The sequence below is a fragment of the Rhinolophus sinicus genome, linkage group LG15 (assembly GCF_036562045.2).
Source record: "Rhinolophus sinicus isolate RSC01 linkage group LG15, ASM3656204v1, whole genome shotgun sequence".
NCBI classification, from domain to species: domain Eukaryota; kingdom Metazoa; phylum Chordata; class Mammalia; order Chiroptera; family Rhinolophidae; genus Rhinolophus; species Rhinolophus sinicus.
This window is the reverse complement of record NC_133764.1, coordinates 8,097,961-8,125,826: the sequence shown is the minus strand read 5'-3', so window position 1 is coordinate 8,125,826 and position 27,866 is coordinate 8,097,961. Positions and strand designations below refer to the sequence as shown.

Here is a 27,866-nt window from a genome sequence, read left to right as displayed (position 1 = left end):
TCCCGGCTTGGTGTTATCCTAGTTTGGTGTCCCCGTGCCTCACTCATCTCACCTGTAAAGTGGGGATGATGATGACAATAGTACCCCAGAAAAGGGTTTTTTGAAAGGACTAAGTGAGTTAATGCATGGAGTACTTAGATCAGTCCCTGGCATGTAGTACACACCCAAGGAATGTTCATCATTTTCAGCCTGGGCCCTTCTTCTGCTCTTGAAACACCACTCCAGAATGTCCTTGCCAAATGCCACTTCTCTCTCCTCTTGCTCCCTTCTAACGGCCCTCTCCCAGCATCCCAAGCTCCTGTGGCACCCAGTTGGTGTTGCTCAGAAGCATCACCGTGCTCGGGCAGTTCCCTTGAACATATTTACTCTCAGACACATTTGGGGCTCTGGGTTTTAGTTTTCCAGGGACATCTGACCTCTGAGAGCTGGAGATGGTGACAAAGTGATGGATATGGCGGGCAGGAGGGGTGGGGTGTCATGACAATGCTGCAGAAATGGAAGGAGACATAAAATACTGCTTGCTTATCCAGACCCAGCACCATCCTCTTTCTGTTTCCTCTAAGGACAGAGCAAGTTAGATCAAGCAGAAAGTCAAGGACGTGGTGAGTCTGGTGAGTCTGGTCCCTTGGGTGGGGGAAAGGGGAGGACAGGTTGATGGGGGTGCAGTTTAGAGGAATTAATTAGTGGATACAGTCTTGGAGGTTCTGATGGAACAAAATGAATACACAGCAGACACCATTAAGCAGCGTAAGTAGAATTCAGTGTTAAGTAGAACGTTGAATACAATTCAACATTACAACAATTCCTTGAAGGCCTCAGATTAAATCGAACTCTTGCAAACAGAATAGCTATGGGTAGAATCCCGTTAGCCAAACACATGGATGCCCGTCCTGTCCTCTGACCCACAGGCATGAAAGGAGTCCTGATGGTGATGCTTTTTCCCAGAAATGTGGCATCTGACCTGGGCAGCAGCCACAAAACAGACACACCCACACCCCAGGCTTCCATGTGGTGATGGTCTTTCATCATGTTCCCCCTCGCCCCCAGCATGACGCTGGCATGTTCCCAGGCCCACACTCCTATGGGGGATCTCAGTGGGGTTGAATGATGCTTGGAGGTCTTTCTTCAGCGCTCTTTCCTTACTTTTCTTGCTGAGAAACTAGCTTGAGGAGCAGGGAATGTGAGCAAGTACTGCGGCAGACTGTAACTAGAGATGTAGCAAGGCTGGACCAGGAAAAAAGATGAGCTTGGGAGGAAGAAGGAGACCCCAGAGGGAACTGAACTATCACTCCTTCTTGTGCTGTTCTCCTGAGTTCATGGCGACATTGACAGGCTGAACCTGGGATAGCTGCCTGCCTCACCTGGAGCCACTGAGTCCAGAAGAGTGTGAGTCCAGAACACATAGAACCATGGCTGTCTCCAAACTTCCTCCCACTAAGACATAGGCGGTAGCAGCATTCTCCTCCCACAGCAGTGCCCAGACTATAAGCTTGTGGGCAGATGAATTGAGACACAGGAAGTGCTGATTCCGACTGAGCTAGCTGGGAGCCCACCCTGTTTGCTCCCATGTAAGAAAACATCAAGGACTGCAGGAGTAATATTACAGGGCCGATATTGAATCTGCCTTCATGTCAGAGAAAGGATATGATCTGCAAGCCTGGTCACTAGAAGCACTGGGACTACAACTCGTGACAAAGCACTTGCAACACTCCCAGGATTGATCCTGACCACCTGTGTACAGGGGACAGATGGGCTAAAGGACCCAGCCACACTGGATGAATGAGAGACAAGGCCATTCTGGGTAAAGCTCAAAGGCCACAGGCTACCCCTAACTCTGGCTCCTTAGGTAGGAGGGGCAGGAGGTGTCCCCATGTGACAGGTACCTGCCTCCATGGAATTCCCACAATGCAGAGGGAACAAGGTGAGTTTCTGACTTTGTGTATGGAACCACCATGAAGGATGGAGCTACATGGAGGCCTGTTAGTGAGCAGTTACCATATTGACCAGGAGGCCAGAAGGCTGGGGAGTGAAGGGAGTCAGCTCAAGCCAATGGTGATCACAGTGGAGGACACCTCCCTCTCAGAACTCGTTATCAAATGCTCTCCACTGGGCCTAGGCCTGGCCTAAGGCAGATGGTGGCTAGCTTTCACATAGCTACCCCTCCTGGTCTGTCACCTAAGGGCCTCTGGCTACTACTACAGGAAGACCCAGGTTCTGGGAGCTGCTTGATAGGCCTTCTGTAAACCCCTTTTCAGTATTTCCCTGTACACCCCAGGAAGCCCTCAATACGCCCCTGGAGAAGCTCCACTGAGGCACTTGGGGAAGCAGGTAAGGAGGCTACAAGAGAGGAGGAAAGGGGACCTTTGGGAGGTTAGGAAAATTGTATATAGTTTCCTAATTTTATCATGTTCCCCTTCACCCTACCCAGCTTTTGCACAGGCAGTTCCTGCTGTCCCAAATGGTTTCTCCTTTCCCCTCTTTGAGAGCTCAACCCTTCCCTTTTTTTTTAAGTTTGGGTGACACAGCAATCTATCTATCCTCTCCCAAGTCTGGGTTAGATGCCCTGTCTGGGTTCCCACACTCATCCACATTTCCCCAGTTAAGTACTCGGCACAGGTTATTCCAATTTCCTGTTGGCTTGGCTGTATCTCTCACTTTGGAAACAAGATGAGAGCAGGGGCCTGGCCCAAAGCCGGATACTCAATAAATGTTTGCTTGTTTGGTGGGTGGGGTCAGGAAGAGCAGGAGTTGGGATTTTCAAACGTGAATTCCATCTCTGGAAACCTACAGACTATTCAGATGTGGAATTTGAGCTTCTTGGTTTTGATTCTTGGAGGTAAAGGAGAGAACAATCTTACCGAATCCTTCTACAGCTCTCCATCTTGCTGTTCTAGAATCAAGGATACAGGTAAGAGGAACTTAGAGCAACATGCACTTGTCCTTGGCTAGTTGTCAAGTTCAGAGGGAAGAGTAATGAAGGAGCAGGAGTTAGAAGGTCAAGGGGAAACTGTGACACCATCTGGCCCACCCACTGCCTCTGGTGTAAATACTACACAGCAGAGAATTGAACTTCCTTGACTGGCTGACTCCCAAGGCCGTGTCCAGGGCAATGTGACTTCTCAGAAAGTGTCTTTCCTGACCCCTTCACTATTCACTCTTTGGAATGGTCTATTGAAATGCAAGTCAGTATCTTGCCCACAAAGGGAGCTGGGCTGGCAAACCCAGTGGGTCAGAAGTCAGCCCTCCCTACCCCATCTAAAGGACCTCTGTTGGTCAGTTTGGTTCTAGAAGATTGCAAATGTGGACTCCAGCTCAGGCACTCAGATGTGTAAACATGAGGTTCTCCTTGGGGCATAGCCCACCCCAAGGAATTTCCCAACATGCACAGCACTTGGCAGAGAGAGTTAGATGAGTGATGCCTAGATGCATGACAGGGAATGAGAGCCATGAAAGGGGATGGTTGCGGCCAGGATCTAAGGGAAGCATCAGTAATAACAGAGACTAAATGAGATACATCCAGCAATGCACTCCAGCTGCGTGGAGGGTGGAGCCCTGAGCTCTCTCTTTCCCCCAGGTCCAGGAAGAGGGTTTGCCTGGGTCGTTTCTATGGCCAAGCCCACCACCAAGGAGACATGGTGTTGGATGTTGGTCATCAGATCTCCTTTTCCCGGTTGAGGCAGCAGGGTGTTGGGAAGACAAAAGGTGAGGCTGCCATCAGCGATTTAAGAAGAAAGACTTTAGGCTCTGGAAGAACATTGACTTCTGTCTCTGCTTCTGTTTCTTTTTGATGATGGGTACCCACACCAGCCCGCACACCAGCATCATGAGTCCCAGGGAGAGGAAGGCAGGCCCTGTCATCTTCAGGATCTTAATCCTCTCTTTACCCAGTTTCATGATGTAGGCCATGCAGGTGATGGCCACACCGAAGAGGAGGATGGCACTGCCCACGGACATGATGATAATGGGCTTGCGGTAGATTTCCCAGTTACTCTTGGAAGTGGTGGTCCAGACAGACTCACTCCGAGAGCTGATGCACAGGGAGCTGGCCGTCTGGCTGGGCAGCAGGTCCTTGGATTCTGGAGACTTCTCGTCGACCTCCTTCTCGTCGACCTCCAGAGCTGCGGGGAGAGCCTCCATCATCACAGCTCCTCGGGACAGGTCACCTGGTACCCACAATAGTTGGAAGCAAGGGTGAAGCCAAAGGAATTCTCACACACCCTTCCTGTTCTCAGCATCCGTCTCCAGCCTGGCTCTCAGTGGAGGGTAATACAGGGTTTTTGTGCTGAAGCCAAAAGGAAAATCAGATGAGATCCACATAAATAAAAAACCACTCAAGCTTGTATGTTTTTTTTTTTTTTCTTATAAGAGATAAATATATCATTCTAGTCAACTGCTTTTAGTATTTAAAACAGGGAACAGTGGTGCCCTGATTTAAACGAAGTGACAGTTTATTGACTGGCATCTTATATTCAGACTCAATCACCTTTTAGCTGTGTGATTTTGAGTGAGTTAATGTCTCTGTGCCTCAGTTTTCTTATCTGTAAAAATGGGCTACTACTACTACTTATAGGGTTTTCAAAAGGGTTAAGGGTTAAAGAGTTAAGACACGTATGCATTGGAACAATGTCTAACATACTTCAAGCACTCTATAAATGGTATCATTTGCTCATTAGAATAGTGATACTCATACATAAACGTGTGTGTGTGTGTGTGTGTGTGTGTGTGTGTGTGTGTGTAGTGTCTCTTATGTGCCAGGCACTACACTAAGCATTTCCTTCATCAAATTGAAACCTCACAATACCTCTGTGAATTAAGCACTAGTCCTGTTTTACAGATGAGACAGCTAAGGCTCAGAGAGGTGAAGCAATTTACCACAAGGAACTGCCAGAGGTTGCATTTGAACCCTGTCTGCTCTTCTTTTAAAACACCAGGCTACGTATAGGCTGGAGAACATCTTTGAGTGCAGCCTGGGATGTTTTGTACTTTGTTAGCACAGGTCAATGACACTTCAGGTTCAGGGTGTGACCGTCTAAGATCTAAATGCCCCCTTTCCCCACCCCCCACGTGAAGTAGATCCAGTTCTTAGGCCTTGAGGCTATGGGATCGAGCCCAACAGCCTATTGCACTTTCTCATCAGAGTCTTTCTGTGTACATCTCAGTCACCAGAGCTCTCTCATCCCCTGGTCCCTATACAGGGGAGACAGATGGTTGTCACCTGTGCAGAGCAATTTCAGAGCTGCTGGGAGGCACCACTCACCTGTCAAATACTCCATCAGAGCCATGCTGGCTTAAATGCCTTTAAGGTGGGATTAATACCTTTCATTCCAGAATCAGAAATGTGGGTTCAAGTGCGAATGCCTATATATTTGTAATACGGCAATAAGAGATGAATGACTGATTTTAGATACTCTCATGATATTAGATATTTTCTGTATGTGGGAGGAAGGGGAGGTGGTGAGAGCCCAGGTAACTTCCCTGGAGGTTGTCACCAAGTCGTGACTCTGACTCATCTTTGAGTTATCTCCAAAGGGTCTAGGAGCGCGCTCTGTGACCTAGAGATTCCGTATAGCTTTAATTGAATGAGGAAGTGAATGAATAACTTTTTCTGCTGTCTCTCTCCCACTTCACCCTGCCCTCTTTCCTCCTTTCCCTCCCTCCCTCCTCCTTTCCTTCCACTGGTCACTAACAATAAATCCAGCCTCTTTACAACACTGCTTATATAAACTCTGTTCTTCCTAGTGGGAGCCTGGTTCCTCCCCTGTGTAACCTCAGGTGGTCACTGCTCTACAGGGCCATGCTGGCCACTCTCTCCTCCTGTATCCTGAACCCACAAACTCTCTCACTTTCCTCTCCAGGCCCCTGCCTGCCTGGGATGGCTTTTCTCAAACCGTGCTCTCTCAAGCTTCTGTTCTTTCTCCCTCCTCTGATTAACAGACTTTGGTCCTTGGCTTCCCCTCCTTTCCCTCCTCCAGGTTTCTCAGGTTCTTCTGACCCCTTCTTTCATGTTTTCTGCCAGGCTACCTCAGATCCCATTCAAGTTAGCATTTACTAATATCCCTCTTGTGAGTGGGACGGGAGAGATTCCTTTCCACAGCAAAAAGTTCCCTGGGGAAGAAGTAGGTGATTCTTCCCAGTCACAGTGGATCCCCGCTTACCCACCCCAAAATAGGGTGAAAGCCAGACCCAAATATGGAGGGGGTGGTACAGCTTTGGAAACCATGGTGCCAGCCCTGGGTGAAAGAGAGCTTGGGATAAAGGAGATGGTGTCTGGAGCTGGTGGCTCCCAAACCCCAACCTTCTAAAACTCACTGTTTCTTTTTTGCCAAGGCACTTCCACATGTCAGAGGGTCCTTTAGTGAATGGTTTCTATCTCAAGACTTCCTACAACTGTTAATTTCAAACTAACCCCCTCAGTCCCCATGTCCCTCCATATATCTCAGGTCTGAACCACTGGACTCGTGTTCCCACCCTCTCCGAAGCACAATGCTGCCACTTTCTAGAATACCAGTTACAGAGGGGAAGGAATGCCAGTTCCTTCCCCTTTGACAGGGAGGAAATCACAATCGTAATATTGCCATGCTTTCAGAATAGAGATATTCACATTCATATCCAGCATCTAGAGAGAGGCCATTAGGATATCTGCTTCTAAAGACTGAAAAATCCGGTAGATGTGCTTTGTAAGGACAGGCACCAGGTGTTCACTTCCCTTTCCGTCCAGCAGTGTATTTGCATAAGCTAAGCAGTGATTTTAAAGTGACCTTTTCCCTTGTGGGCTGGGGACAAGGGAGGGATCATAATGAATGTTATGCAATCCTAGCCGGCAAGTTTCTGTTATTATTGAAATCTGGTTTCTTAGGTAGACGTTCTGACATCTTCCCTAGGATATTCTCCCAGGGTAGCCATTTCCACCACTTTGTGATGAAGACCCAGGCCAGAAGGGTTTGTGGCCCTCAGATGCGGCAGACGTTTTGATGGAGAAGTAGGAACGCAGTGGTTCTCAGTAATGCCAGAGCTGGATGGGGAAGAACCTCCTGCCGGGAGAGCTGCCCTCTGGGTGTGAGGTGGCCAGCCTGTCATGAGCAGGAAGTGTGCAACTGGAGGCGGGCCACTGCCAGGGATAATGGATTCCTGGACTCAGGGAGAGGGACGTGGGACTAACTGGGCCTTGCTGGAAGCATCTCACACATGCTCTCTGGCCCTGAGAGGATGTCATTCATTTATTCCCATTTTCAAGGGCAAAGAGTGGGGCCCAGGGAGATTTAGGAGGATGACTAAAGCACCCCGACTTTTCATGCAGCTGTGCTGGGATTCAGGCCTAGGTCTCCGGGCTCAAAGCTCCTTGCACTAAACCACACCAGTCCAGATGAGTCCTGCGGGTCTTTCAACTATGAGAATGTCTGGGTTTTTCACTTTGGGGCTTCGTTCTGCAGCAAACTAACCTCTTAATGAGTGCGCCATTATGTAGATACGTAATTGTATTGTGACTCACTATACAATAGAGAAATAAGAACACTGTTGTAAGTTTTTCATAATGTGACATTTATTTAAAGGACTGTTTTTACTCTGGGATTATGGCCTTCCTTCCTTGTTTGGCATTGGAATACTCTTCATTTTAGGAAATGACTGTGATGGAAGACGATCAATAGTGTTGTTAGTATCTGTTCTTGCCAAGATCAAAGGTTGGCTGTCTTTGGTAGATGTCTGTCTGTCTTCTATCTATCTATCTATCTATCTATCTATCTATCTATCTATCTATCTATCTATCTATCTATCTATCTATCTATCTATCTATCTATCTATCTATCTATCTATCTATCTATCATCTATCTACCTATTTATCTATCTATCATCTAAAATCTAAATTGTAATGGGCCATGAAGTTCCAAAGAATGGTAACCTTTAATTTAATTGATTTACTTAGGAACGGGGGTGGGTCCTTGGGATAGTGAATGGCCAGGCAGGGTCAGGCCGTGGAATGAACACCTACTGGAAAGAATCACTCTTTCACAGTTCCAGGAAGTCAGTAAACTTACTTGCAGTGTCTGCATGTGACAGAAAGATCCAGGTCTTGGACATCAGAGGGACTGCTGTTTGAACCCAGTTTGCCTTCTCTAAGCTCTTGACCTTGAGTAGATTACTTAACCACCCCTCCCTCCCCTCCCTGCCCCATGAGACTTACTAGCTCCATTCGGATAATAGAATATCTGCTCACAGGGTTGTGGTGACCATCAAATTTCACAAAACACTACTGCATGTGTGACACATTACAGGTGTTCAAGAAATGGCCCTGGTTGCTATAATAATTTTTTTTTTGGGTCCCATTTTGTCATCTGCAGAATGAAGAAGTTGGATTAAAATGGCTTCTAAAGCTATTTTAGATAGGTCCATAGGTGGTAAATCAAACTTGAATTCTGAGAATCCAGGCTTCCTGAAAATCACCAACTCAGGGGCAGTATGAGTTTTATAACATTTTATTGAAGTCCTAAAAGATTCTATTCTTTGTTCAATACCAGGGTTTCTCAACAGTGGCACTACTGGCGTTTTGGGACTGATAACTCTTTGTTATAGGGGGCTGCCCTGTGCATTGGAGGATATTTAGTAACATTCCTGGCCTCTATCCACTAGATACCAGTTGCATTTTCCACCTTCTATTCACGATAATAAAAAATATCTCCAGACACTGACAAATGTCCCCTGGGGGGGCAAAATCAATCTGGTAGAGAATCACACTGTCTGTTGGCGTTTCCCTCCCTCCTAGGTTGCAAACTGCCCCAGGGCCAAGGCTGAGTTTACTCACCCTCCGCCCCACAACAGTGTCCCACAGTTCACCACCTGGCACTCAGCAAGTGATCAAAGGATTTGGTCCCGGTGCCACAGCTCTCTGAGGGACCTGGAAACACCTGGGGAGCTGGTCCAGTGAGAAGAACCACACTTTCAGGTTTGGGTTAAGTTTCTGGGGGGTTGATTTGAATGTCTCAGAATGTTTGTTTCTCACCCCTTGCAGTGGGTTGAATTGTCTACCCAGTACCTCTGAATGTGACCTTATTTGGAATAAGGGTCTTTGCAGATATAATTAAGGTAAGGATCTCCAGGTGACAGACAGTGGGCCTCTTGGACTAACTAAGCACAGATTTGAATGTTGGCTCAGGGCAGCAATTTGAGAAGGAGTATAGGTCATTCTCACCTAGACACCACATTTGGAGCGTCAGGAGGCAGCTTTAGTGAGTGGAACTTATTTCTAGCATACAATTAGGAATGGGCAGGCTGCAAGTTGGCACCCTGGTCTGGGACTATGCAGCAATGAGAAGGAAAGAATGACAACCCCACACATGAAAACATTCATGAATCTTCAAACAGGATGTTGACCAAGAGAAGTCAGACATACTTCTATTTACATAAAATTTTATTTACATAAAATTCAAAAACCTATAAGATGATACTATTAGAGGTTAGGATAATGGTTACCTCTGGTGGGTGGGGGTAGTGTCTGAAAGCAGGAGACTTTTGGGGTGCTGGTAATGTTCTGACTCTTGATCTGGCTGCAGATGGTGACATGGGTGTGTACTATTTGAGCTGTAGACTTATCACTCTTGATATGATATGACTACTTTCCTGTGCGTATGTTAAAGATCAATAAAATGTTTAAACAAAGATGATTAAAAGATATAACTAAATGCAATATGTTCCTTTCTTTGGATTCTGACTAGAACAAACCAATTGTACAAAGACATTTTGGGATACTTTTAGGGAACTTTGAATATGGATTGGGTATTAGGTGACATTAAGGATTTAAAATTTGTATTCAGCATAATAATGATATTGTGGACACATAAGAAAACATCTTTATAGATACTGAGATGCATCGTGAAACGACACACAGGGATGAAATATTGTGATGCCGTGCTCACATGAAAACATCAGACTTTAAATCAAATATGACAAAATAAAAATTATTAAATCTAGATGATGGATGTATGGAAGTTCATTATATTACTATCTCTACGTTTATGTATGTTTGCAAATGTTTATAATAAATGAGAGGCTGAATACACAAATGGACAATGACCTAACCAGATATAAAAATAAAACTCTGACCCACAATCTGCAGCAACCAGCCCAGGAAACCAACCCCTACTCTACAGTTACCAGAGCAGGAAGCCAGGCTATTATGTAAGTCAGACTTGTAGGAAGTCTGACTGGTATCTCTAGCAACCAGCCCAGCCAGCCAAACAATTACCAAGGGCAACTGATTTTTGACAAATGCACCAAAGTAATTCAACGAAAAAGGAAAGTCATTTCAACATGTGGTGCTATAACAAATAGATATTCACATGGGAAAAAAAAAAAAAAGAGACTTGACCCCTCCTCATACCATCAACAAATATTAATTCAAGATAATCATGGATGTAACTTGAATATAAATGCTAAAACTATAAAGCTTTTAGAAGAAAATATAGGAGAGCATCTTTGTGACTTAGAGGCAGGCAAAATTTCTTAGGACAGAGAAGGCAATAACCAAAACATTTAAAAAATCAATAAGTTAGATTTCATCATAATGGAAAACTTATGCTTATTAAAAACTAAGAAGAAAATGAATAGGCAAGTTATGCACTGCGAGAAAAATTTTGCAAAATGTTTATTTGTCAAAAGATTTGTATCTGGAATATATAAGGATGACTACATTTGATTCATGAAAACACAAATAACCCAATTTCAACAATGGGTAAAAGATTTGGAAAGACTTGTTTCAAAGGAAGACAAATAAATGAACAAGAAACCCATGAAAAAGTGCTTGACACTGATATTCAACAGAAAGATGCAAATTAAAACTACAATGAGATGCAGCCACACATTCACTAGAATGGTTAAAATAGTAAAATCTCACAATACCAGATGTTGGTGAGATATGGAACAACCAGAGCTCTCAAATACTTTCATGGGAATATACAATGGCATAGTCACTTTGGAAAAAGGTTTGATAGATTCTTACAAAGTTAAGCATACACCTACCCTTTAATTCAGCAGTGCCATTCTTGGATATATATATTTTTTTGTCCAAGAGAAATGAAAGCCTACATCCTCGAAAGGCTTGTTTAAGAATATTCATAATAGCTTTATCCATAATAGCCCAAACCAGAAAACAACCCAAATGTCCATGAGCAGAAGGAAAGATAAACAGCACAAGAGAATACTACCAAGAAACAAAAAGGAACTAACTTCTGACACACACATTGCATGCATGAGTCTCATAGATACGATGGGTGGAAGATGTCAGGTAGAAAAGAGTACGTATATTGTATGTTTCCATTTATACAGCATTCTAGAAACTTCTAAGAAGTAATCTAAGATGACAAAACTCAAAACAGTGGTTGTAAGTGTGAGGAGGAACTCACTGGGATTTTCTGGGATGGATGAAGATGGTCTGTGTCATGGCATCGATGTGGGATACATGGGGGATCCATTTGTCAATACGGTGCAGTAAAATTTGTACATTTCCATGTGTGTAAATTAAATCCTAGGAAAAAACATCTGTAAAAGTCAATAATGGGGTGGGTGAGGGTGGGGAGCAGGTAGAAGCATGGCTAAACCTAGAATAGCAGAATGTTGATACTGGTTGAAGTCAAAGATGAAACATGGGGATCCAGGTAGAGGTAGGGGCAGGAAACAATTTACCTCAGAACAAGAAAAGTAAGGGTGTGAGTAGGGACAGAGTGACCCCAGAATAGGGTAGAGACATTAGAGGGAGATCTACGAGGTGAGGAGTCACCTGGCTCTTGTGGGAAAGACCGTGTAACTGATTCTGAGGAGAGGAGATCCTGAAAGGAGGAGAAAGTGCTTCTTGGAGAAATTGGGAATCGGGGCCAGGAGATGGAGATGGAGAGAGGGAGAGAGGGAGGGAGGAGAGGCAAGAATAAGAAGAATTTCACCTTTTCCAAGTTGTCTCTGGAAAGATACCATTCCTTGAAGGAAAACACAGGCTTTCAGGGAGCCAGGGGGGTCCTGGGCAGAGCAAAGACGGGTTTGGTTGGGGAAGGAACACATCCAAAGGGAGGGACCCTTGGGACTGTCTCTTAATCTTGTTAGCACTGGTCTACTACTCTACCAGGTATTTGTGATTGCCCACTTCATTGGAAACACTGCCTACATATCGTTTCAATGTCTGACTGTTGGCCTTGTATCCCCCAAGTTGCTAATCAGCCCTCCACTGACAGCACTCCCCAACACTGCAACAAACGCTTTCAAGCAACTCCCGTGTGCCATCCTCCACTAGACACCGAGTTATAGATGACTCAGACAATGTCCCTCTCCACAGAGGAGCGCGACACATGCACACTTCCTTGCTTAGTGGCATCTCTGAGAAATGAGGTGAAGAGATGTCTCAAATAAAGGGGAGAGAACTGGCAGGGAAATTTTGGCTTTTTTTCACACACTCATATGTATTCATCCCTTAACATAGGGTTTGGTGGTGTGTGTGGAGTCTGCAAGCTGGTGAGCCACAAGGAGTGTCCGAGATAATAAGGACCAAATACTTTTCTCTCCATCGATTCTTGAGTATCTGAAATGCATCACTTAAAGGGAATGGCAGTTGAAAGTGAAGGAAGTGAATTATTGCCCAGGAGGTGAACAGATATGTGTCTCTACTCACAGGACCAGGAGCTCATAATTCCCTCCCAGGTTCCTTGAGGGGCTGGGTTGGGCTTGAACTTCCTGTGCTCTCAAACAAGTAGCTCAGCACTTTGCTGAGGATACGGATTCAGCAATAAAAAGGGAATTCAATAAATAGGGAAGCTATGGCAAGAGGAGTTCTGACTGGACCTGTCACATCACCTTTCCTGTTCCTTCCCACCAAATTGTTGTCAACAATACCCTTTGTTCTTGGTGTGAGGGTGGTGGGATGGGACAGCTAACAAGGGGGCAGGAGAGGCAGTTGTGAGGAGCCAGGCAGGACCACTGACCAGTCCCTCCTCCTGCCCTCCTTGGCCTCCTGCCTTCTGGCTGACATTCTTCAAGTCTTGAAGGCACCCAAGCAGCTTCACCAAAGCAGAAGTGTGTGTTGGGAAGGCTCAACACTTCATAGAACAACCTAACTGCCATGGACCGGACTCTTACCATATGCTGGGAACCATGCTGCCTGCTTTTTCTGCATCGCCTTGTCTAATCTTACAGACCAGGTGCCAAGGAAGAGATGAGTAGTACCCCGTTTTGCAGGTGAGGAAACTGAGGATCAGAGTGGTTCAGTGACTAGCCCAAAGTGACTCAGCAGGTGAGTAGCCAGCCAGGATCTGAAGGGGAGTTTTGGAGTCTGTCTACTCCAGTCTATCCTGCTCCCCTTTGGGACAGTTCTGATTTTCTTTTCAAACTGAGGAAACAGTGAGTAGAGAGGACACTTGAAAGGGGGCAGTGAACAGAACTGCGGTGGTGACTGCCTTGGGGAGGAGTTTGGCTTAGAACTGCTGGGTGGAGCTGCAGGGTAGTGCGGCTGAAGCTGGGGGCCCCGGAACCAGCACCAATAGAGCAGAAAAGGCCTGTGACAGAGTGGCCACAAGTCACCACCACCATCATCCAGCGGAGCCCAAAACGCCTGGTACGTGCAGCCTTCTTCATGTGGAGCATCTCTTTTAATCCTCATAGCTCTAAGAGGGTGGTACTCTTACTATCATCCCCATTTTACAGATAAGGAAACTGAGGCTCAAAGCTGCTGGACCCCAAATCCTGGCCTTTTATGTACCGTACCTACCACACTTTCTCAAGAATGGACCCCTGCCTTTTTCTCTCTCTTTTCCTTCATTATCCTTTTTCCTAGTGTCCCACCACCTCTCTACTGACACATCTTTCCCTCAGCTCTCATTCCCCACCCCTTCCCTGCCCCATCCTCCCTTGATGTGACGAAACAACATCAGTATGGATAAGTTGCCAGATTTAGCCAATCAAATGACAAAATGCCCAGTTAAATTTGCATTTCAGATAAATAATGAATGTTTTTTTCATATAAGAATGTTCCAAATACTGCATGGGACATACTTATATTAAAAACATATCTGTTGTTTATGAGAAATTTGAATTTAACTGGCATCCTTGTATTGTATCTCGCAACCCTGATATAACAAGAGGCCCTGCTGTGCTTGGGCCTGGCGTTATCTACCCCTTCCCAAGCTTCTCCTCCCCAGTAGGAGCTGGACTATTCTGGGAATTGCAAGGACCAAAAGCAGAGGAGAGAGAGGGCACACACTGCCTCAAAGTGAGAAGGCTGGGCCCTAGAGAGCCAGGTCAGCTGGTGGGAGAAGAGGGGAGGGCAGGTCGCAAAATGCAAGTGGCAGAAATAAGATGATTTATTCCTGAGAAAGACCCAGGGTGGTTTTTAAAAAAAAAAATTCCTGAGATGTGGAGGGTCTTGCTGTTTCCTCAGTGGAGTCTCCGCGTGCCTCACCCAGCTGTCAATGCTAGTCACTGCCCTCCCCTCAACAGGACATCCAGTTGGTGACCGCTACCCTCTGATAAGGTCAGTGAGGCCCAGTGCCTGAGCTGATAAAGTAGAAGCCAGAGTGTTTCTGAATACGCTGCTGCTGTCACCATGGCACAGCCACCATCTGTCACCTGCTCACAGAGCTTCTAGGAAAGGAATTTCTCCAAAGGTCATACTCAACCTAGACAGTGCCACTTACCTCCTACTTTATGCCACACAGCCGGCGCCCAGGTTCTGCCGGCTCAGGTGACAGTCTGCCTTTACCCGGATGTATGGTACATGTTGGCCGTACATATTCTTAACATGTTTATGTGTGCCTGCCTTGTGTCTCCTTTCTAAGATGAAGACTGCCCCAGTCGGTGTGTACCTGGTCTTCCCAGCACCTGCTCTGGGCGCCTGTCACACCTGAAGCAGGGAAGGATGGGCAGACACTGAGGTCTGATATGGGACTTTCGGGAGGAAGGCCTGGGTCTGAGGACCCGCCCATGCACTCTGGCATCCCAGCGTGGCTTGCACTTTGCTGTCTGGCTATTTTGCTCCTGCCTCTGCCCAGGTTTGGGCGTGTGGTCCTTGCCCTGCCCTTCCCCGCAATGGCTGCCAAGGGTGAAGGCTGGATGCTACACACACAGCTTCCCCTCTCACCGGGGGTTCTTACTGGGCAGCCCTCTCCTGCCTGCTGCCAGCTGGTTACCCCCTCCCAAGGCACGGGCCCCTCTCCTTTCCCTGTCATTCACGTTTGCTTTTCAACTCCAGTTCAAAGACTCAACACATTCTAAAGCAAAGTTAAAACCAGCTCATTCCTCCAGGGAAATGGAAGGAAGGGCAGAGGGGACGGATCCCCTCCTTACTTACTGTCCCGATGTCCTGGGGGAGGATGAGGGATCTGGGAATCACACACAGCTTGCAGTGAGTTTCTGTTCAAGTTCTTCATCCCAGTCAGAGCAAGCCTCCCTGGCCCCATCCAGGAGCCAGGAGCCGGTGTGCAGTGAATCCCAGCCACTGAGCAGGCTGCAGCCGGGATGAGCTCACCAGGATATGGGGTAATGGGTTAACCCTTTGCAGGCTGCTGGCACAGGCACTCGTAATGTGGCTTTATCTCAGCTCTGCTCAGCCAGTAGTAGATGAATCTTGTGAAAAATTAATGAAGCTTCTCTGCAGTCTGTCTTAAAGTTTGGGAGGAATGTGCATTAGGTTGGTGCATGGGCAGGACTGCTTTTCCTGACCCAGGCTCAGAAAGCAAGAGACCCAGAGTTTCTGGGTTGGTGGAGTGTGTGATGGTGATGGGTTACCAAAGGGTGGATTATTCAGAGGCTATGCTAGCTCTGTCCAGTGCAGACCTGGGCGCTCTGTTTGTTCTGGATATTGGAGAGGGCATGTGTAGATTTATTTAACATCCTCAGTTCCAAGATGGCAACCTCTGGGAACTTCCTGGAATGCCTACAGGTGGGCACCGTATGTGACAAAATGCCAGCAGAAGGTAAGATGAGCACACAAGGTGCCACCCCACCCAGGCCCATATATCTCTGAACTGAAGGGAAAGCACTATGTTCATACTTGCTTCTCCCATCTTTCCTGATTATACCCCATGGCTTTTCATATTATGGTGATAAGAACAGAATAATGGAAATCACTGCACTGGTGGGGAAGGGGTTTCCATCTCTATAAACGGTTATCAAATTATGCTTGTGGAAGCTGGGTGTGTGGTGTTGAGTTGCCCGTTCTCCAGATGCTGAGGGGGACCCTGAAGCCAACAAAATGACCCAAGATCTGGAAAGCCATCCTGGGCCTGCCTTTCTCCACGCTCACCGGTTGTTAGCACGGGGTGAGGGAGGTCCTGGCTGCTGGGCACAGTACCCTGCGGGCTCCCTCTGTGGTCTACAAGGGAGGCTCTCCCAGGAGTGATTGGGGAAGCAGTAGGCCAAGGAGGGAGTGAGCCTCTTTCATCTCTGGCATCTTGATTTCCATCCCTGTGAAATGAACAGGAAATTTCCAAACTGGGAAGGCTCTGCAGAGCTTACTGTGTGACAAATGGGTAGAGAAGCAGACAGCTAAGACAGCTGCCAGCAGGGGGTCAGGCTGAGTGGCCTGTCCTCTGTGAAATCTGAGCATTCTCTCTCAGGGGACTCTAGTCCCAGGGAACTTGACTGGAAGGCTTTCGGGGATGTTGCTTGCTCTGCTGTAGCTGCCTCCGCCTTCATGCTCAATCTGTTTATTGAATCCAATGGGCTGGCTTGTGAAGGAACCGCAGGGTGACTTATTTTGCAATGCAAATAATCAAATCATTTATTTTTTCCTCTAGTTCAGACTCAGGTGCTCTCCCCACCCTCTGCAGGGCATGGCAGTGTGGTGTCCAAATAGCCATCAGGAAGGCAAACCCTCCTGTAGCACGTCCTCCTTATCAGGCACTAGTCTAACACTTTATATGCACAATACCTCATCATTTATTCCTCCAAATAACCTTAGGAGGTAGGTATGTGAGGTAGATTGCTATCCTTATATTTGGCTTTAAACAAATTAACTTCTCTGAGCTTTAATTTCTTCTTCATTTATTGATAATTGCTAACAATGATCATATCCACTTAATAAATGAAGAGTTTTTATGAGGATTGAACAATAAAAGGCACATACGTATAATACAGTCAGTCCTCTGTGTCCTCAGGCTTTGCATTTGCAAAGTTAGCCAACCATGGATCAAAAAGCTTCCAAAGAAAAGTTATGTGGAGTTAGGCCTACAGTGGCTGCAGGTGGTTACTCTGTACTGAACATGTACAGACTCTTGTTCTTGTCATTATTCCTTAAACAATACAGAATGACAACTATTTACATAGGCTTTCCATTGTACTATATATTATGTAAGTAACCTAGAGATGGTTTACAGTACATGGCAGGATGTGCATGAGTTATAAACACTACGCCATTTTATATACGGGACTTGCTCATCTTTGGGTTTTGGTATCTGTGGGTCCTGCAACCAATCCACCAAGGATACTGAGGGACAGCTGTAAATATAGTATATGTATGTATATAATATACATGTACATATGTAAATACATATGCAAATTAGGGGGAAGTTGGGTCCAGGAGGAAGTGTCAGGAAAGCTGTGGTGTCTGCAGGCTCCTCCCCAGCAGGACAGAGCAGGTGTGAGAAGCCAGCTGGGTCCCTGGGTGGTGGACTCTAAATGTCCTGGGAGAAAGGGCTGCTGCTGCAGTTGTGACATCAAACGGGCAGCAATCAGGCATGGGGACTGCCTGGGGAGGCTTTGGCCCTCCTATTCAGAGTGTCCCAATTCCCCATCCTGGAGTCACAGCTGCTCTGGCTCAGCTCTACTCCCCTTACCCAGCTAGCCCCATGTTCCATGCCCTGATGGTACGACAGGGTGACCAAACACCCAGGTTAGCCCAAGGCTGGCAGGTTTCCTGGGACATGACATGGGACCTTCAGTGCTAAAACCAGGCCAGTTCCAAGCAAACCAGGATGAATTGGTTACTTTCACACGTGGAGCCTCCAGGCCTGTGCACAAAAGCTCTCTCCACCTGGCATGCCCTTTCCACTGGTCTTCAGTTAGCTAAACCTCCCAGTCTGGCCTTACTCTCTACAATGGCCCCTGAGTCCCAGATGGGTTCAGAGCTCTTCTTCTGGGCGGTCATGTTGCTCTTCTGCTCTATTGCACTTTCTGATGATTGTCTGTCCCCCGAAAACAAATTATTTCATGAACCCTCATGTATCCCCAGTCCAGCTTCAACAATTATCGATGCTCATTCTTTTTCATTTGTCTCCCTCCTACTTTTTTTTTGGTTGGTATTTTAAAGCAAATCCCAGACATCTCATCTTTCATTAATTCTTACAAGTGGAGATGTGTCTCTCTAACAGAAGGATTCGTTCGTTCCTTTCTTCCTCTTTTCAAAAACAATAGCATCTACCAATCATACATGAAATTTAAACATTCTTTAATGTTAGTACCCATTCCACAAGTCCCTCACTGTCTCAAAAACACCTTTTTATGGTCAGGTTTCCATAAAGCAGGATCCTAGCAAGTTCCAGCGCTCCTTTGCCACGTCTCCCAAGCCTCGTTTCACCCTTGGTAGCCACGCCCTGCTCTGCTCACACCATTTAGTTATTAACGATAACCAGGTTGTCTGCCTTAGAGAACACCCACATTCTGGACTTGGCTGGTGCTTGCTCATGGACCATGTAACCTTTTCCTCTATTCTGCAAGGGCCTCGACTTGTCTCAGTGTCACTGTCACCTGGGGTCCGGTACCATGCTTTGACCCAGATGATGCGCCCAGTCAATGTGGAATAAATGGCCAGCAAACATTCATCGAGTACCTTACAACTGATAGGAGCCTTTTGCCTGCATGCCGTTTGGTCCTCACTGGAGCCCCATGACACAGGCAGGGCCACCTTTTGTATTTGCTTCTCAGTTGCGCTGCTGGGACAGGTCACCAAGACTGAAGACTCAGAAGGCAGTGACCCTGTCCACCCTCCCCTCTCTGCCTCTCACACCAAGTCATGGGAATTCACAAACAGGGACTCAGGTGAACTACAGGTCTCTGAGTCCTCTTCAGAGGAGGTCTCCCTGAGTGGGAGCTTTCCCCAGTCCTGGGTATCCCCTGCCAAGGCCAGTCCTGAAGGGCAGTAGGTTCTAATTACGGGGAGGGAGCCTGGGCTCAGTCCCAGCAAGGGAGGGCTGTGGGTAGGGGCCACACCATTGGCTGTGGGGCTACACATCTAATGAAGGAAGAGGTGTCTGTACCCTTGTCTTTCACGCTGTTTGCGCCAATGTCTTCTCGTCATGGCCTAAAAACCATCACAGCAGCTCATTATCTTAAAACAACAACAACAACGACAACAACCAAACCAAAATAAAATAAAAACCACAACTTTCTCCCCCTCCCTCAACACCAACACTCCTGGAGAATATGTTCAGAGCGAGTCCTTGCTTCCACCCCAGTGGCACTTCTGTCCCAGCCTGTGCCCAAGGGCAGAGCAAGACACAGAGACAGAGGAAGTAAGGGGAGAAGCAGGCTTGGAGGGAGGGGATCCAGCTCCTGTGGATTCAGGTGGATGTGGGAAAGAGGAGGTTCCCTTGGTCCATAGGCCCTAGGCTCCTTCTAAGGCAGATGAGAAGCCTTTGTTTTCCTGGGCCCGGGAGAGTCATGCAAAGCAATTACTCAAATCAGGTGGCCCCAGGGATGTGGCATCACCTTCCATCGCTCCCTTCCCATCCACGTTAGTCTTTGTCTCCTTTCCTTTCCCATCAGGGGTGCCAAGACCAAGGAGATGGGACTCTCTGGCCCTAAGTGTCTCCTGGTCTGTCCCCTTGGTCTCCTTGGCCCCTCGGTTAAGTAAAAGTATCTTCCTAACCGGTCTCTCTGGCCGGGTCAAGCCTCTCCTCTCTAAGATACACGGCGCCAAGAGCTACGTCCTGAAGGTCATTTCCTCTGGCCACCCTCATCGTTGCTTTCTCTTTTTTCTTGTCTGTTCTGATGGTCTCTTTCCTTGTCTCTGTCTGTCCATCTTCCTCCTGGTCTGCTTCTGCCTCACATACATGAGCGTTCTCAAGATGTCCTGATTTCCTTGGGGAACACTCAAGGAGATAATGCCCCTTTCTTTCGCTGTAGATATTAATTGAGCAGATGGTGTGGGGATGGCAGCAGGGCTGGGTCCTGTGTGGGGAATGGAGTGGTACATAGGCAATTTTATTATGTGGGGGTGGGGATGAGGGAACTGGGGACATGAAGGACGAAGGGACTGGTACAGTTTTACAACAAGTGACAGTGGAGTGGGGAAGGAAGGAACATCTTTTTTAGAGAGTGGTTGCCAGGGTGAGCAGTAGCTGCCAGGACCCGCCCTCCTCTTCAGGTGGTCTGAATCCCTCAGAGGAGCTGGACTGGGCGGGGTGAGCTGGTGGCCTTCAGTCCAGGTCCTGGGCTGACGGGTCAGAGGGCGGAGGCGGCCTGCTCCTTGGATGCGGCTGCCATCTAGTGGTGAATTTTAGGTATAGGGGTGCTATATGAAGTTCAATTATTTCTTGGCATTCCTTGCCCAGTAATCAGTCTCCCGCCTGGTAATTAACGTTGGACTCAAGTTGGAAAAGTCAACTTCACAGTGTTTGCTGATAAACACAATCTCACAAAAACAGTCACCACAATTTCAAAATTTCAAAGAATTAAGACTATCTTTTGAATGATTTAAAAGATGTAGTATGTATTCATCACTTCATCAAATATTTACTGTGGCTCCATTATATGCCAGGCCCTGCTTAGCCGAGGCACTGGGAGAAGAGATGACCTTGATGAACTATACGACTTAGGTGACACATGAAAGACAACTGCATTAACAATTTCCAACCAGAAGGAAAACTCTTCAATATAGATATGTCTGTGCTATGCGTTGAGGAAACAAAGGAGGCTCATTTTAAAGCAGATTGATCTAAAGTGGTAACTGGGGTGGACAGAGAGGCTTCCTGAAGGGAGGTTATGGCAAACATGAGCCTTGAAGGGCATAGAGGAGCATGGGAAAAAGTGATGGAGGGGATAGAGGTTTTGGTGGTGGAGGTGGTGATGCACGTGGACGTGATGGGGGTGGGGGGTGATGCTGGTTCCAGAGGCAGAGCTGGTGGTGTTGGTGTTGATCAGGAGACAGAAGGAAACAGACTGTAGGAAAGCATACACTTTTCAGTTTCTCCTTTTATGAATCCCCGAGTGCTCAGTTGTGAATATAAGGAATTCAATCTAAAATTTGTAGTGTGTGTTCTAACCAAGTGTTCTATTTATAATATTGTAGAATTTTAGCACTGGAAAGGATTCCGAAGAAATTATATCTCATGTGTTTAAGTAATTCTTCTGTTAATATTTACACTGGGTCCCGGTTTCTCTTACTAAAAATGGCGGTATCTTCCTGTGTCTTGGGCAATTAGGATGGAGCTTTCATGAAGTCTAGCGTGGATTTGTGTAATAGCCTGCTTAAGGGTCTCCCTGCCTTGGTGCCCTCATCTGACCTCATTACTGCAGGAAGAATCAGATGTATCTGTTTCCTTCTTTCTTCTTTCCTTCCTTTTTTTTTTTCCTTCCTTCCTTCCTTCCTTCCTTCCTTCCTTCCTTCCTTCCTTCTTTCCTTCCTTTTTGTTTTTTTAATTCAGCAAACCATTGCGACTACCTGCTATGTGCCAGGCTGGGCATATTGGTGATTCAAATGTGAATACTATGCTGTTCCTGCCCTCAGGGAGTTGACAGTATAGTGGGGGAGATAGACAGGTAAATAGGTGTAAAAACTGTCAATACACAACCCCTTCCCAGGCATCAGAAGGATCTAGTCCCTTTCCCTCCTCTTTCAGGTGTCACCTCTAGAATATTTGGGGAGGGGGTTCCCAAGCTAGCCAGTCCTCTGTGCACCTTGGCTGTTCACTGGCTCCACGTCCTTTGTCCCAGGTCCATCTCAGGTCTCTAACCTGCTGCTGGTCACCCCCAAAGCTCCACCAACACAGGGTGTGTGTGTGCCTTATAGATAACTGCTCCAAGTTTGAGGGAGCAAAGGATTTCCTGGCAGGGAAACACTTAACATTTTTTTTTTTTTTTTCTGATTCAAAATGCTTTTACTGAACATAAGTTAGGCTGACATAGAAGGATAACCCCTTGCCAGGGATGTCTGCATTAAAAAAAAGATTATATGATAAAATTCATTGTTTTTTCTTTTGCTATACAGGTCTGTGACTTTTAACACATGTATAAATTTGTTTAACCACGATCATAATCAGGATAAAGAACAATCTCTTCACCTCAAGGTGTCCCCTGGTGCAATCACTCTACAGTTACTTTCTTTCCCCTGGCAATCCCTGATTTATTTTCCTTTTCTATAGTATTGTCTTTACAAGCATGTCATGTAAATGGAATTATACAGTATGTAAATTTTTGATACTGGCTTCATTCACTCAGTAGGACTTCATGATCCATCAGAGTTGTTGCATGTATCAACAGTTTTGTCCTTTCTATTGCTGAGTAATAGATACATGTAGCGGTTTGTTTATCCACTCACCTGATCAAGGGCGTTTCAGTTGTTTCCAGTGTTTGGCACTTGTGTAGAGCTGCTGGAAATAGTACCGTGTCATTTTTCATGTTAATTTTTTTTCTCTAAGAGTAGGACGTCTGGGTCATATGGTAAATGTGTAATTAACTATACATGGTAAGCTGTTTCCAGGGCAGCTATACCATTTGCACCCCCACCAGCAGTGTATAACATTTCCCATTGATAACATCAGCAACTTGGTGTTATCAGCTTTGTGTGTGTGTGTTTTATATTTTAGCCAATCTAACAGGTGCGTCATGTTTTTGTTTTACATTCCTTTATGGCTAATGATGTTGAATGTCTTTTATGTGTGTTTTTTTGCCATCCCTATATCCTCTTTGGTGAAGTGTCTGCTGATATAGCTCACCAATTTCTAAATTGGATGGTTTCGCTTCTCATTGTTGAGTTTTGAGGTTCCTTTATGTATTCTGGATACAATCTTTGCTCGATATGTGATTTGCAGACATTTTCTTTCAGTCTGTAGTTAATCATTTTCCTCTCTCAAGGAAGTATTTGTTCTTAAGTCACGGACAGTGGCCCTCAGTGATTTTCCATTTTTGACTGACTAACGGTCACCTCCCATGGTGAGGTTTCAAGGACTGTCTGTGACCTGCACCTAATCCACTGGCCTGGGCTTGGGTCTCAGGCCACTCACAGAAGCCAGAACTATCACCATCCTTTTACTTATTTTGTAAATAACAATTTGATTTCTATTTTGAGCCATCATTGTGTTTGGGTAACAGAAACTTAATTTCAGTCAATTTGGCTTTTCTTTTCACTTTTTTTCTGGGGCTTCCCTGAGTTTGGGGAATGCCAGGACCTGAGGGGGCATCTGAACATCAAGTCGTCCACATCTGCTGCTCCCAAGCAGGTCACTGCTGAGCCTTTGCTGGTTTCACCTTGATGACCTTTTCAGGTTTGAGAAGCTCGTCTACTTCTGCTCCACTCTTGGGTCCTCAGAAATCCTATTGCCTCCACACTACCTTGGGGCACCAAGAGTTACCCATCAGCCATTTGAGGTGATACTTCTCTAGTTATACAGTCACCTCTCATTATCATCTAGTCACCTCCCTGCCCCTTTTCTGGAACTCTCCATGGTAGAAGGACTTCAGTCTCCCTTGCTGTATTTCTTCCCAAATATATTAGGTTGGTGCAAAAGTTATTGCGGTTTTTGCAATTATTTTCAACCTTTTAAACCACAATTACTTTTGCACCAACCTAATAGCTGAGTTCTTCATCAATATGGACCTCAAGCTGGGCAGCGGCGTGCAGAGTCCTCATTGCTAGAAATCATCAATGTCCATGTTTTCTTCCCTTATCCCCTGTTATAGACCGAGTTGAACCCCCCCAAGTTCATGTGTTGAAACCTTAACCTCCAATGTCACTGTATGTGGAGCTAGAGCCATTAAGGAGGTAATAAGGGTTAAATGAGGTCATGAGGGTGGGGCCTAATTCATTAGGATTGGTTCTCTTATAAGAAGAGGAAGAGACACCAGGATTACACGTGCACAAAGGAAAGAACATGTGAGGATACTGAGAGAAGGCAGCCATCTGCAAGCCAAAAAGAGACGTTTCCAGAAGAAACCATCCCTGCCAACACCTTGATCTTGGACACCCAGCCTCCAGAACTGTGAGAAAATAAGTGTCTGTTGTTGAAGCCACCCAGGCATGGTCGTCTGTTCTCAACGCAGGGAATCCTTTTCCATTGTTGAGTGGTGGATTATAGAGAAGCCTTTCTCCTCTCCAGACTTTTTCCTGAATTCTGTCATTCATGTGGTATGCCCTTTTGTTATGACCTATGCTTACACCAGTCCAACCTGGCTTTTCAGTAGGCAGGGCCCAAGAACATCAGCCAAAATGGGTTCTGACCAAGAATAACAGTGAACACACCACATGGAAGGGGTCACATCAGTAGCGGGGGTACTCCAATGACTCTTGATCCTTGTTGGTCTGAGATTAACGCAGGATTCACACCTGGGGCATTGTGGGCATTATATTTGCAAAGGGAAGAGTGTTAGTCTCTTTCACAAAAGTAAAACTATGGACCAGGATCTTAGCTGTGGAAAGATCTTAGGCCTTGGTAACTCTTCAAAGTGCCATGTCAGTGACCACAGAAGGAGATTGGTCAAGGAAGAAGTGATACCCAGTGCTATGGGCAGAGCCCACAGAGTTACAGAGAAAAGGAGTGGGAGGCAGATCATACTGGCCTGGAGCCAACTTACCTTTGGATTTCTTGTGTGAGATAATCCATGTCTTTACTGTTTAAGCCACTCAAAAGGTCATTACTGTAACTTACAGTTAAAAAGTATATGTGCCAAAAAAAAAGAAAAAAGAAAAAAAAAGAAAGAACAACAACAACAAAAAAGTATATGTGCCCACCTTTCCCCAGAATGCTGAATACTGTAGTATAGTAGCAGGACAGGCTTCATTGAAACACCAAACAATGCCAAAATATTCTGTTAAGTTATTCCCTATTTCCTTTCTAAGTATATATCACTTCCTTTTACATTCTATTGGATAGCACTTGGTCACATGGCTACATCTAACTGTAACAGAGGGTGGGAAATGTCAGTTAGCCATGTGTTCAGAGGAGTAATAAATAGATTTTGGTAGAACATTAGCAGTCTCTGCCACAGTCTCTGACCAAAATCTATATTTCATAGTCTCCCTCTATATTGGTTTTCTATTGCTGTGTGACAAAGTATCTCCTAAATTTAGCAGATTAGCGCAGTAAAAAGTTATTATCTCACACAGTTTCTATGAGTCAAGAATTTGGGAAGAGTTTAGCTGGATGTTTGTGGCTCAGGGCCACTCATGAAGTTGTGGTCAAGATGTCAACAAGTCTTTTAAAGGCTTGCCCAAGGCTGCAGGACATGCTTCCAGAATGGCTCACTTCTAGCTCCAAAGGATCTGGGAAATTAATGCTGGTTGGTGGCCGGAGGCCTCAGTTCCTCCACACATGCACCTCTCCTTAGGGCTGCTTACATGTCCTCACAACATGACTGCTTTCTTCCTCCAGAACAAGTGATCCCAGAGAGAAGCTATGATGCCACTGATGACCTAGTCTCAGAAATCACGCATTGCCATTTCTGCTACATTCTATTTATTAGAAGCAAATCCCGAAGTACAGTGCATACTCAAGGGAAGAGAAATGAGGCTCCACTTCTCAAAAGGAGATTTATCCAAGAATTTGTAAACATGCAGCGTGTCTTTGAATAACGTCATTTCATTCAACATCATTTCATTATAACATTGATGAGGTGCCATAGGAACTTAACTCTTGCTCATATCAACTAGCCTATGATAAATCTGGTTTTGTTATACATCATTTTGCTTAAAGTTACAGAACCCAGCAGCAACATTAAGTGAGGAGTTACTGTATTTTAAAATGACTGCAATCTTAAAGAAAGGTGTTGTCATGAGACATAGTTCAGGAAAATGAAATATGGAGGAGACATGGGGGTGGGGCTTCCAGGAGCTCTTATGAAAAGGGTGGGCACACTTGGCCTGTTTGCCCTTTCACCTTCCGCTTTATGACTGTCTGGACTCTGAGTGAGACTGTTATTGCTGCCATGGCCATCTGGGGGCAGTGAAGAAGTCTTAAGGATGGAACCAAGCAGTAAAAAGATTGGAACAGAAACAAAAAGAGCTCAGACATTGATGGTATTGTGGAGACACTACAACAGCCCTGGACTTCCTACTTCTGAACTAAACAATGGAAGAAAGCGAATCATTATCTGATTTAAACCAGTGTATTTTGTGTGTGTGGGAGGGTGCCAGTGGGGATCTCTGTTAGAACTAAATTCCTAATTGATGCAACTTATATGTTCCAGGTACTATCCTAAGCACTGGAGAAACAAATTAGAACAAGAAAGAGTCCCTGTCCTCAAGTCCAATAGGGATAAATGCTGGTAGCTTATGACAGAAAAGGGACAGTTCCTCATGCAAACAAACAACATTCAAACAAGGTTGTAGAAGAAACTCACCAAATGGAATGTAATCCCCATGGAGCCATGATCTGGTCTATTATCTTTATTGCTTTATCTCTTGTACTTAGAACAGGACCAAAGGTATTCAAATAATAATCTATTCAATGAATAAAACGGAAATAGAGCATGTCTTCAAATGAAAAGAAAATATCTCCTGTGGGGAGAAGATGATAATGAAGGACATTTTGGATTTCTAGTTGGGTTGGAAGACAAAGCCAACGGAGCAGGGCACTTAGGAGATAGGCTCACATAGGGACCCTCGGGAGGTGCAGGCCAACTGGGCGGCACAGCCTATGCACTTACCTTTGCGATCACTTTCAAAGAATGCAGGGCTTATTGTGGCGTTGATTACTGGAGGCTCTGAGTGCTCAATTTGGCTTGAAAATGCCTCTCCTGAAAGTCAGAATAGCAATTAAGGAAGGCATGGGGAGAGTATTAACCCATATAATTAATGAGGTCATTTGTTTTGCTGAGAATTTCACTAAGGCTTTTGAAGAGGACTGTTGCAATGGATTACACCCCCAAAGGATGGACATTTTCTGTTTTGCCTGTAAAGCCCCCATCCTGTCCTGCAAAGCCAATTGCTGGTTTTAATTGACATTCACTTGTCCTTTTGCACTAGTTTCTCTGTGGACCTGTTTGGCTCCAGCTGTCCTCCCTGGTGAGTTTCTCAAAATGGATTACACAATTTCAGCCAGTGTTGGTAACATCCTGGACCCCTGTCCTAAGAATAATGATGAAATTAAACAGCTATAATGTCCTGATTTTTTCCCCCTAAAGTTGCAGAGGACACTACCTTGGACGCTGACCCCTGCATTTGCCAAGCCAGTGATTGTCACACACTGTCTCTTTCCATCAGTCCAGACAGGTAGACTCAGCATTGTGGACGCGTGCCCAGAGCCTTCCCCTGCATCAGGGCCCTGCAAGGTTCACCAGGGCCTGCAGAAATAGGTGCGGTTTTAAAAAAGGTTTCCACACACAGAAAGAAAATATTAATTAAATCTTTTCTAAGGTAACATTAAGTTTTTGAGTTTACTAAAACACAACTCAACACTTACATTGCCATATATACATATATATGTGTGTGTGTGAATATATATATATATATATATATATATATATATATCACATATATAATATGCATATAGAATATGTATGTATACTATATACACTATATATTCAATGTGGACATATTTTAATAAGTTTAATATGATGTAAGATTGGGAGCCTCTAAACATGAAGGATCTTTGAAAGTCCTGAAATGGTCTTGGGTCGCCTTGCTTCTTGAAATCCAGGTAAGATTATTCAAGAAATCTGTGGAAATCCAAAGCCCTCCCTATGATTTC

At 45.6% G+C, this 27,866-nt stretch overlaps 1 protein-coding gene across 1 annotated transcript; it reads right to left on the bottom strand.

Annotated features, from left to right (window-relative positions):
• Window positions 1-738: 738 nt before the first annotated feature.
• On the bottom strand, window positions 739-15,451 carry PIRT (phosphoinositide interacting regulator of transient receptor potential channels). The gene is made up of 2 exons (XM_019755212.2): window positions 15,317-15,451; window positions 739-4,282 (listed from the first exon to the last, which is right to left on the bottom strand). Exon 2 carries the CDS (start codon window positions 4,138-4,140, stop codon window positions 3,715-3,717), a length of 426 nt encoding a protein of 141 aa, XP_019610771.1. The 5' UTR covers window positions 4,141-4,282; window positions 15,317-15,451; the 3' UTR covers window positions 739-3,714.
• Between the last annotated feature and the right edge of the window lie 12,415 nt (window positions 15,452-27,866).